This window comes from Schistocerca nitens, chromosome 8 (assembly GCF_023898315.1).
Source record: "Schistocerca nitens isolate TAMUIC-IGC-003100 chromosome 8, iqSchNite1.1, whole genome shotgun sequence".
Taxonomy (NCBI): domain Eukaryota; kingdom Metazoa; phylum Arthropoda; class Insecta; order Orthoptera; family Acrididae; genus Schistocerca; species Schistocerca nitens.
Genome location: NC_064621.1, coordinates 559,150,263 through 559,162,347, shown reverse-complemented (window position 1 = coordinate 559,162,347; position 12,085 = coordinate 559,150,263). Strand labels below are relative to the sequence as shown.

At 40.8% G+C, this 12,085-nt stretch overlaps 1 protein-coding gene across 1 annotated transcript in view; it reads left to right on the top strand.

Moving 5' to 3' along the window:
- The window catches only part of LOC126199674 (uncharacterized), a 439,743-nt gene that overhangs the window by 367,725 nt on the left and 59,933 nt on the right, over positions 1 to 12,085 (top strand). The window contains exon 6 of the mRNA XM_049936602.1: positions 3,297 to 3,441. Within this exon, the coding sequence (XP_049792559.1) occupies positions 3,297 to 3,441 (145 nt within the window). The remainder of the gene's footprint in view (positions 1 to 3,296; positions 3,442 to 12,085) is intronic.

The following is a 12,085-nucleotide window of genomic DNA, read 5'->3' as shown; positions in this document are numbered from 1 at the left end:
CCCATTGCTCGTGGGCATTTGAAACTCGCTTAAATCTTGGTAACCTGCCATTGTAGCAGCAGTAACCGATCTAACAACTGTGCCAGACACTTGTCGTATACAGACGTTGGCGATCGCAGCGCCGTAATCTGCCTGGTTGCATATTTCTGTGTTCGAATACGCACGCCTGTACCATTATCTTTGGCGCGTTAGTGTAGCTCAGCCACATGCATTCGATGTCTTCTTAATGGCAGAAGCTATAACGCAGCACTCGGCTCCGAACACACCGGCGTCACGGCCCACATCCCAGAGCAGGAGGTTGAAGCGGCTTCTGACCTCCTCCATACAATACAAGATGGTCTCAGAAAATAAAGGAAACGAGCGCTACAAGCAAAATACCTTTATTGGCCTTCAAAGTAACCACCATCAGCTACAACACGTTTCCGATATTGGTTGTAAGGCTGTTGAAAATTTTCAGCAACCGCTTCTTGTGGAATCACTCGAAGCGCCTTGGTCACACGTTTTTGGATGTCCGCGTCATTACAGGAGATGGGACTTGGTTCTCCGGAAACTAAGCGAAGACAAAATAAGTAGGCCGACAAAATATGCGAGTAAGACGAATGTGATTACGACAGCAGGGGCTTGATCTAACATGAATTTGTACTCCCAGGAGGCAGGGAGGACTATGAACAAGATGGCATTGATTGCGCCTTGGTCTCCGGATTGCACTGGCAGCACCAGGGCTCATCTCCTGCAATGATGCGAATTTTCGACAGTTCGTGACCACGGCGCTTCGAGCAATTACGCAAGAAGCACTTGCTGACAGTTCCCTTACAGCCAATTCCAGAAGTGTGTTGTAGCAAATGGCGATTAATTTAAAGACCAGTAACGATATTTCATTTGTAACGCTTGCTTCCTTTTCTTAGAGCATTCACCGAACTTTTCAGTCGCACCCTGTAGAGTCTTACGTAACCCAGTTTAGCGTCCTCGATTCCGGAAACAGCTGGCGGAGACCGGATGCACTGTGATCATGCTGTCGCCGAAAAACAACAATATGGGAATTGTGAGTCCGCTTTGATGCAAAACACTTTTTGTTTTTTGCTTACTTATTTATTCCGAAACTAGATTCAACGACAAATATCGACATCATTATGTTACTTAAAATCCGTCTTGATTGCAATTTTTTTTTATTCTTATGACCAGTTTCGGTTCATTCAGAACCATGTTCAAATCTGATATTTCAGTTACAGGAGTAACCCATCCAGTTACTCCTGTAACTGAAATATCAGATCTGAAGATGGTTCTGAATGAACCGAAACCGGTCATATGAATAAAAAATTTGCAATCAAGACGGATTTTAAGTAACATTATAAAATCACTGATTGCTGTTATCCCATGAGACATTATGTCTGTTTTTGCATTGCCATCATTAGTGGGTTCTTTAAATCTAAAACATGCAGAAAACAACATGGTTATACAGACACTTTAACAGATTATTACATTTTTACTGTTTGTTTTTTGAATATAGTTTTTTGTGGACATTGTCGTAATACCTTATTTTTTGTACGTTATAGCGTGTTTTTAACAATTGTTGTCGCTGTTTGTGACATATTTTCTGCGCATTTTCTGTTGCCGTTTTTCTCGGCATACATCATGTCTTCTGCAACTGTGTGAGCGGCTGTTAGTAAACAAATACTAAGAGATGAACTTACGTAACTCAGCGTTATACATTTGGGAATGCGGTAGTAATGTGGGTACAGTTTTGGTCCGTACTAGGCTGCTGCTTAGTTTGTCCTGTACTCGCGTAGGTTGGACGGCAAGTAGCTAATTTTATACATAGAAAAGCAAAACTTTCACACTTTGTTTATGATCCAAAACATTACGGCATCTTGCCGTTCACGTGTGTCGCGAGAAGTGTATCGCATGTTGCGAGAAGGCTATGAAAACTGTAGCGGGAGTTCTGACGACTTCTGTTCATGATTTATGTCTCTGTGTGTGATGGGGAAGTGGTTCTTGTGTGCTTTCTGTACTGTGTCCTGTTTCAGTTCCCTCAGAGTGATAAAGAGCGTGTTGCAAAGCGTTGTGTTTGCGTTTCTAACGTTTTCCCCTTCCACTATAGTCTTTTGTATGTAATAATTTTCTTTTATTGTTGGTTGTCGATATACACTGTTGCTGTGTTTCAGTATATGGTTTTTGTTCTGCGAAAGTTGAATGCGTGCTGTCACTGTTTAGAGCTCTCATGTACTCTGTGTACCACGTTCGGAAATTTCTGCTTGTTTCTCCCATGTACTGGGCCTGACAGGAGTTACATGTGAGTTGGTATATTCCAGCATTGCTGAATTTGTCTGAGTTCTGTTGTCTGGTCTTAGCCTTTTTTGAGCTGTGTTGTGTGTTCTGAATGTTACTGGAATCCTTTGCTTTTTCAGAATGTTTCCAGTTCTATGTGATATTGTGTTATTGTATGTAAGTGTGTGCCATCTGGCTCTTTTTCCTGAAGTGATGTTATCTGCTGTGTTGTCTGTGTGTTCTGCCTCTGGGTTTTCAGATCTTTTGGTTGTGCTCTCGAGTGAGTGGCCGTCATTTTATGTCTCATTTTTACAATGTTGTTGAATTTGTTTATGATGTATGTTTTGTTGTCGTTTTCAACAGCAATTTGTTTGATTATATTTAGTTCTTGTGTGTAGTTTTCTGGTTTAAGAGGCTTTATCTTTATCCTGTGGATAAACTTATGTACACTTGTGAAATTTGTTATTAATAACCCATCCCAGTTCAAAAATAACAGCGAAGTGCATAGCTACAACACTAGAAGAAAGGATGATCTCGATTAGTCTGGATTAAATCTCACTTTGGCACAGAAAGGGGTGCATTATGCTACCACAAAACTCTTTGGTCGTTTGCCAAATAGCGTTAAAAGTGTGACAGATAGGCAACCAACATTTAAACGCTAATTAAAAGAATTTCTAAATGACAACTCCTTCTACTCACTAGTGGAATTTTTACATATGAAGTAGTAACTGTAAAAATATTATTAATTAATTATTTTGCGTAAAGAAAACTTACGTTGAAGTGACACGTCCCACATCCTTACGAAATGTCGTATTCGTGATCTACGGAACAAGAATTAATGTAAGTATGTATGTAGGTAGGTATGATGTAGGTGGCGACATCTGGCAGCCGTTGTCGGTGCCAATGTCAGCGCAGGCTACGGGTCGGTCCGGACGATCCGCCTGTTTCCAGGTGCGCAGACGTCACGGGACACTTGAGCTTTCTTTTACCGTGCCCGGCCAGTGACGCTTCGCTTTGCTTTGCGTTTGCAGCAGGTGGTGGTCGGCGGGGCGGGCGCGCTGGCGCGGCTCGGCTCTGCCCACCTCGTGGCGGCCAACCTCGCCCCTTGCATGCTGGCTGCACTCAACGCGGCGGTGGCTGCCGTCGCCGCACCGGAGCCCACCCCGCAGGCGCAGGGTAAGGCAAATTGTGGTGTACCTTCAGCCGCGCAGCTGGAGGCGTTTTCTTTCCTCTGCACACAGTGGTCTCATTCCCTCGTCAGGTGAGAGCGTTGTGTCTTAAACGTGTGTGTCGAATCTTGCGATGGGGCTGTAAATTAGGAAGTGTGGTTACAGTGTTCTCACGGGAATGTTCATATACATATGTAGGTTGAAGAATGTTATTGCAAATTTTGGCTCTCATGTAATTCTCAGGGGATGATTTCCACACTTGGCGCATTAGTCCACTGTTCCGCACCCGCGCATTAGTTGTTGTTGTGGTCTTCAGTCCTGAGACTGGTTTGATGGACCTCTCCATGCTACTCTATCCTGTGCAAGCTTCTTCATCTCCCAGTACCTACTGCAGCCTACATCCTTCTGAATCTGCTTAGTGTATTCATCTCTTGGTCTCCCTCTACGATTTTTACCCTCCACACTGCCCTCCAGTACCAAATTGGTGATCCGTTGATGCCTCAGAACATGTCCTACCAACCGATCCGTTCTTCTAGCCACAAACTCCTCGTCTCTCCAATTCTATTCAATACCTCCTCATTAGTTATGTGATCTACCCATCTAGTCTTCAGCATCCTTTGTAGCACCACATTTCGAAAGCTTCTATTCTCTTCTTGTCTAAACTATTTATCGTCCATGTTTCACTTCCATTCATGGCTACACTCCATACAAATACTGTCAAAAACGACTTTCTGACACTTAAATCAATACTCGATGTTAACAAATTTCTCTTCTTCAGAAATGCTTTCCTTGCCATTGCCAGTCTACATTTTATATCCTCTCTACTTCGACCATCATCAGTTATTTTGCTCCCTAAATAGCAAAACTCCTTTACTACTCTTAAGTGTCTCATTTCCTAATCTAATTCCCTCAGCATCACCAGACTTAATTCGACTACATTCCATTATCCTCGCTTTGCTTTTGTTGATGTTCATCTTATATCCTCCTTTCAAGACACTGTCCATTCCGTTCAACTGCTCTTCCAAGTTCTTTGCTGTATCTGACAAAATTACAATGTCATTGGCGAACCTCAAAGTTTTTATTTCATCTCCATGGATTTTAATACCTACTCCGAGCTTTTCTTTTGTTTCCTTTACTGCTTGCTCAATATACAGATTGAATAGCATCGGGGAGAGGCGACAACCCGGTCTCACTCCCTTCCCAATCACTGCTTCCCTTTCATGCCCCTCGACTCTTATAACTGCCATCTGGTTTCTGTACAAATTGTAAATTGCCTTTCGCTCCCTGTATTTTACCCCTGCCACCTTCACAATTTGAAAGAGAGTATTCCAGTCAACATTGTCAAAAGCTTTCTCTAACTCTACAAATGCTAGAAACGTAGGTTTGCCTTTCCTTAATCTTTCTTCTAAGATAAGTCGTAGGGTCAGTATTGCCTCACGTGTTGCAACATTTCTACGGGATCCGAACTGATCTTCCTCGAGGTCAGCTTCTACCAGTTTTTCCATTCGTCTGTAAAGAATTCGCGTTAGTATTTTGCAGCTGTGACTAATTAAACTGATAGTTCGGTAATTTTCACATCTGTCAACACCTGCTTTCTTTGGGATTGGAATTACTATATTCTTCTTGAAATCTGAGGGTATTTCGCTTGTCTCATACATCTTGCTCACCAGATGGTAAAGTTTTGTTAGGCCTGGCTCTTCCAAGGCTGTCAGTAGTTCTCATGGAATGTTGTCTACTCCCGGGGCCTTGTTTCGACTTAGGTCTTTCAGTGCTCTGTCAAACTCTTCGCGCAGTATCGTATCTCCCATTTCATCTTCATCTACATCCTCTTCCATTTTCATAATATTGTCCTCAAGAACATCGCCCCTGTATAGACCCTCTTCTTCTTCTTCTTCTTCTTCTGCTTTTACGGCCTCATTGGACCACTTCAGTCAATCATTTCTGGTCCTCTTCTTTGGTATTTTCCCCTTCCGAGTGGCCCAGTATCTCTTCATTCGTTCCGATGCTTTTCGTCGTTCCTTATCTGTAAATACCCTTTTCATTGTACGTCGTTTGTCAATTTTTGGTTTAAATCTTATTTCTGTGTCCCTCAACTTCTTTAAATTTGGCGTTTTGTTCTGTAAATCATCCAGAGTTATTTCCAGGTCTTCCATATCCTCTCTTATTTCCTTAAGCCATCCTCCTTGTTGTTTCAAATTCCAGAGTTTCTCAATAATTTTCCTTGATAATCTGGTTTCTGGTGTCCTCAGAATGTGACCACAAAAAGAGATCCTTTTCTTTCGTATAGTATCAGTGATGGGCTCCAGTTCTCTGTATACCACTTCATTTGGAACTATCCGCCATTGCCTAGCTTTTTGATATTTCTTATTTATGCATGTTCTAGCAATTCTTCTCTCTACTTTTAAAATTTTGTCAATTCTGTTTTTCTGGGTGACTTTAAAAAGAGTTTCACTTCCGTATGTAACCTCTGGTTGAACCACCGTCTTGTAATGTTTTAATTTTGTTTTAATTGATAGACATTTTTTATTGTACGTAGACCATGTTAGTTTTTGAGCTTTTATCATTTTATTAGTTCTTGCTCGCCATGCAGGTTTCTCGTCCAATTTATGTGTTATAATTTCACCCAGGTATTTAAATTGTTTCACTATTTTAATTTCCCTATTGTTCACTGTGATGTGATCTATTACAAGTGGATCTGTTACCATTATTTCAGTCTTTTCAAATGATATCTGGAGTCCTAATTTTTGTGCTATATTTTGTAAGCTTGTTATTTGTTTCGTGGCTTCCTGAATATTATTAGCTAGTAATGCTAGGTCATCAGCAAATCCCAAGCAATTTAGGTTTATTTTATCTTTCTTAGTTCCAATTTTAATATTCATAGGATTTTCCTTGTACCATTCTCTCATTACATATTCAAGAGCACAATTGAATAGCAATGGTGATAAACAATCTCCCTGTCTCAACCCTGTTTTAATCGTAAATGGTTCAGATATTTCTCCTCTAAATTTTACTTTGGATTTGGTGTTTGTTAAGGTTAACTGTATCATTTTTATTAATTTAGGATGAAGTCCAAAATTCCTTAATATTTTCATCACTGAAGATCTATGGATGCAATCATACACCTTTTTGAAATCTACAAAGGTTATGACTAGTTGTTTTTGCCTTCTTTTGTAGACATCCATAACTAACTTCAAGGTGATTATCTGTTCTGGGCAGCTTCTCCAGGGTCTAAATCCTCCTTGATATTCTCCCAGTTCCAGTTCTAGTTGATATTTACAGCGGTTGTATAGTATTCTTGACATGATCTTATACGTGCAGTCCAAAAGGGAAATTCCTCTATAGTTGTCTGGATTTGATTTTTCTCCTTTCTTATGTAATGGATGTATTATAGCAGTAGTCCAATTTTCTGGTAATTTCTCATCATTCCAGATTTTTACTATGCATTGGTGTAATGCTATCTTTACTGGTTCTGCTGCATATTTCCAAAGTTCAGCAAACGTTTGATCTTCTCCACTTGTTTTGTAGTTTTTGAGTTCTTTCAAAGCTCTGTAGACCTCATTAATTGTAGGTGGATTTATATTTTCTGCTGGTGTTTTAATTGGGGTTTCTGTGTTTATCTGAAGAAGTTCTGGGGGATCTTCACAATTTAGTAACTTGTTAAATGTTTCTGCTAGAATTTCTGTATTTTTACTATTGCTATGGGCTAGGTTATTATCTTTATCTTTTAACATTAATGTTGGAGGATCATATCTTTGTAATTGTCTGCCAAATATTTTGTAATAGTCTCTTGAGTTTGTTTTTTCACTATTTGTTTCTATCATTAGAAGTATATCTTTTTGGTACTGACGTTTAACTCTCCTTATTATTTTTTGTGTTGTCTTCCTTTGTTTTGTGAGTTCCAAATATGATTTTTCTGTTTTTTCATTTTGATGCCTTAACCAGGCTTGGTGTCGATCCAACACTGCTTCATCACATTCATCATTCCACCACTGGTGTTTTTTCCTTGGATTTATAGGGGCAACTTGTTCAGCTATTTGTTTCAATTTGGGAATTATTTCTTCCAGATCATCTGTTATTTTTATATCCCTGGTTTGTGCTTCATAATCCTCATTTTGTATCAGTTTATGAGGGTCATAGGTTCTCTTCTTCTTCTGGTGGGATTTTTTCTTTGCTAATGGGGTTAATTTAATTTTAATTTTTATCATGTAGTGATCTGATCCGGTATCTGTCCCTCTCAGTACTTTCACATTGTAAATTTCCTTGTGGTAATTCTTATCCATGCAGACATGGTCCAGTTGCCATTCTCCTTTTTTCCAGTCTGGATGTTTCCGAGTTTTTAGTTTACTTGGTCTTCTCTTAAAATACGTCGACTTTGAGATCATGTCATGGTTTCTGCAAAATTCCACTAGTCTTATGCCATTTTTGTTTGTGCTTCTTTGTGCTGTCCATTTCCCTATTATGTCTCTATATCTCTTTTCCCTTCCTAACTGGGCATTGAAGTCTCCAATTAAAATTTTGATGTGATTTTTATTAATGTTATTCGTCGTTTGATCTAAGAGTTCCCAAAATTTTTCTACCTCTTCTCTGTGTTCTTTTTTATTATTTTTATCATTTGTCGGGGCATGGGCATTTATTATTGTGTACATTTTATTTGCAGCTTTTAGAGTTAATGTTGAGAGCCTGGGAGATTGTGCTTTAAATTCTATTATGGACTCTATTATTTTCAGACTCACCACGAATCCTGTTCCAAATTGTGGACACTGTTTCATGACTCTTTTTCCTGGTATTCCCTTATAAATCCTATATCCTTGTGATTCTATCGGCTCCTGATCAGTATTTCTCATTTCTTGAAGTCCGGTTATGAGAATCCCCTTGCGATCCATTTCATCCGTCAGAATTTTGAGTTTGCCTGGTTGTATGAGGGAATTTATATTGTGTGTCGCAATGTAGTTTATTTGTCCTGTCTTGAGTTTTGGTCGTCTGTCCGTTTTGGGTATTTTCAGATGCTCCGACTCATCCAAGTTATCTTTCAGGTGATTGCCCACCGTATCCGAGTGCAGTCTTCCTTGGTTATTGCCAAGCGGTGGATTATTCCTTGAAAGATTTCCTTCCATGTTTGACTTTCAAAGGTAGTCAACCTTGTATGGAGCAAGCTCCGAGTTACAACTACGGTTGTTAGCCGTAGAGGTTGTTTAGTGTTTGGTCCGCGAGAGCTATTTTATTTCGCTCAAGTCCGCCGGTAAACCGGTGAGGACCCCCCTATCCGCCACCTGGGACGCGCCACGTCGGAGTATCACCTCTCCGCGTGCTACGACACCGTAGTAGGTTCGTGGGTATAGACCCTCTATATACTCCTTCCACTTTTCTGCTTTCCCTTCTTTGCTCATAACTGGGATTCTATCTGAGCTCTTGATATTCATGCAAGTGGTTCTCTTTTCTCCAAAGGTTTCTTTAATTTTCCTGTAGGCAGTATCTATCTTACCCCTCGAGAGATTACATCCTTACATTTGTCCTCTAGCCATCCCTGCTTAGCCATTTTGCGCTTCCTATCGATTTCATTTTTGAGACGTTTGTATTCCTTTTTGCCTGATTCATTTACTGCTTTTTTATATTTTCTTCTTTCATCAGTTAAATTCAGTATCTCTTCTGTTACCCAAGGATTTCTACTAGCCCTCGTCTTTTTACCTACTTGATCCTCTGCTGCCTTCACTGTTTCATCCCTCAAAGCTACCCATTCTTCTTCTACTGTATTTCTTTCCTCCCTCCATTCCTGTCAATTGTTGCCTTATGCTCTCCCTGAAACTCTGTACAACCTCTGGTTCTTTCAGTTTATCCAGGTCCCATCTCCTTAAATTCCCACCTTTTTGCAGTTTCTTCATTTATAGTTATAGTTATAGTTACAGTTTTTGAATTTAGACATGAGTACAGGTTATGTTAGGGAACAAGAATTAGGCGATTATTATATTAAAATCAGTTTTTCACGACACAATTCAGTCACTATTTACTGGCGTTGTCCTTTTCTTTCACACAATGAAATTATCACTGGTGAGACGTTTTACAGTTTTACTTTAATAATAATTTGACTCCGAGCCCCCAATAGGAGTAATGTAGGCTGCTATAATCGAAATTTATTCAATCAATTCGAACAGAACCACAAGTCCCACTGTCCTCTTTGTTCTAACAGTTTTGGCGCGAAATCACAGTTCGCCACATGTTCACTTACGACGACGTATGCCTCGTAAATCGTACTCACACAAATAATCGTAGCACTTCCAGTTCACCAATTATATCCTTGCACACTTGCACTATTATACAATACTCTATATCGAAATAAATCGGCACGAAAAATAATTCTCAAACGAACACATGGGCCACCCACAAGTGGGGCTTGCTCACCATCCACCCTCCAAAACGACTGACCAACGACTGAGCCCTGACCAACATGGCCGCTCGCTTATATAGCCTTGGACGTCAACCCCTCTTGTTATGCAAGTACCAATCTCACCAGTTAAGGTTACAAATTTTGATACATACATCCCTCGACAGTAATAAGTACACAATCGGAACCGCGCTAAAAAGTACATCTTATTTACTATGTTACATTGTTTTCTAGGATTATTCTATCGCCCGTAAATCAAGTTTTAGTTTTTGCAAAATTTCGCTACTTAGCGCAAATTTGTTTGTTGACATCTGTGCTGCAAATTCTTAACACAGAATTGCATACAGCACTGTTTTTAGACGTAATCTATAGCGATATACACATTGCGCTGCTCAAACTCTTCATATCAGTAATAATTAATTAATTATGGGCGATAAATGTTAATAGTAATTTGCAAACGATGAAAACTGTTGCAAGTTAAGTGTACAGTGTAACTTAACTAGTTTAAAATACGTGTGATGCCACCCAAAATATTATATAGTGCCGTCCTTTACGTCATGAATTTTCTGATGAATTTTATAAACAATTTCCCATCAAATTTTGTTTATTCCTCTTTACCAGCTTAATTATTTATGAATCTTAACATATGACTACGGCACTCGATCCGCTATGACAAGACGTTTTTAATCAGTTCTCGCTCATCCCTGTAAATTGTTATTTACTATTTTTATTGGTCTTTCAGTATTCGTGATATTAACCGATTTTGAGGTTACTATAACTTTTGCGCCTCGTGACTTGAAATAAAGATCGATCTTTCAGAAGGTGCATATTGCTGACCGCAATCCACTGCCGCATCGCTCTTCACCCTAAGTTACATAGTTTTCGCGTAATGCGCGAAAAACCAAGCAATACCCCAAGCTGCGGGCCACGTGGCCGCCACCCGGGCGGAGACCATCCCGCCGACCGTTGCAAATCTGGCGCGGGCGCGCCACGCGCTTCCGCGAATCGCGAGCCATGTAGCGAGCTCGCTCTCCACAAAGCAGTCCTTGCATACTAGAAATATCCATCTAGTAATGGGGTTTTGTACCGTCACAATCTACAGGAAGTCCCAGAAGTGCTGCGATAAACTTCGATGCGCTCTAGAGGGTGTCTCGAGGAACAAATCGAGGATAGGAACGCCTGCCGAGAAACGTCATGCAGCAACGCTACAGAAAGTCGAAGTACACTGGTGTTCGAAATTAAAGCAACAAAAGGATATATTGCCAGGTTGTTCTTATTTTGCCACAATACAGTGTAAAAACAGGTCATACTATAGCAGAAACAATGTAAAGAATACAGAATGTAATGAACTGCAAACGCGTAACGGTAGACAAAAATGTTCTTCGTTTTCTCGAACTTAACGGATTTGCACACACATTCCGACAACTGGTTAATCTACTCAGTACGGAGTGTGACCAGCTCTGGCGGAGCACAGCCCTGACAATGTCGGAGCGTGCCCCGAGCGATGCCATCAGTCTCTTGTTGAGGCAATAACGCCCATTCTGCTCGCAGCCCTGCTCACAAGTCTTGGAGAGTGGTTGGTGGATGCCGACGTGAAGCATCTCGTCTCCCTACTGCATCCCGGACATACTCTACAGGATTCAAAGCGGGAGAGCGAACAGACCACGCCATGCGTGCAGTACCTTCCGTTTCCAAGAAAATATCGCTCACTCTTCTGTATGAGGTCGAGCATTATCGTCCATCAATAGCAAGTGTGGGCCCTCAGCACCTTGCAACAACCGCACATTGGGTCCCAAGATCTCTTCACGATACCAGATGGCAGTTAAACCTTGCCGATTCACACATACAATTTCGTGAAGAGATATTCCAGTGGTCAACATAATCCCTGCCCACAACGTTAGAGATCCTCCTCGATATCGGTCTCTTTGCACAAAGTTTGTGTCCCGAAATCGTGCTCCACTTTCCCTCCAGATGCGAATGCGTCGAGGATCACTTTCCAGACCAAATCTGGACCCATCTGTCAAAAGAACATTGGCCCACGTTTCGACTGTGAAGTCCCATCTTGACGACTCCGCTCTAGACGTTCCCTCCTGTGAAGACGTGTCACAGGTACACATACAACAGGTCTAAAAAATGGTTCAAATGGTTCTGAGCACTATGGGACTTAACATCTGTGGTCATCACTCCCCTAGAACTTAGAACTACTTAAACCTAACTAACCTAAGGACATCACACACATCCATGCCCGAGGCAGGATTCGAACCTGCGACCG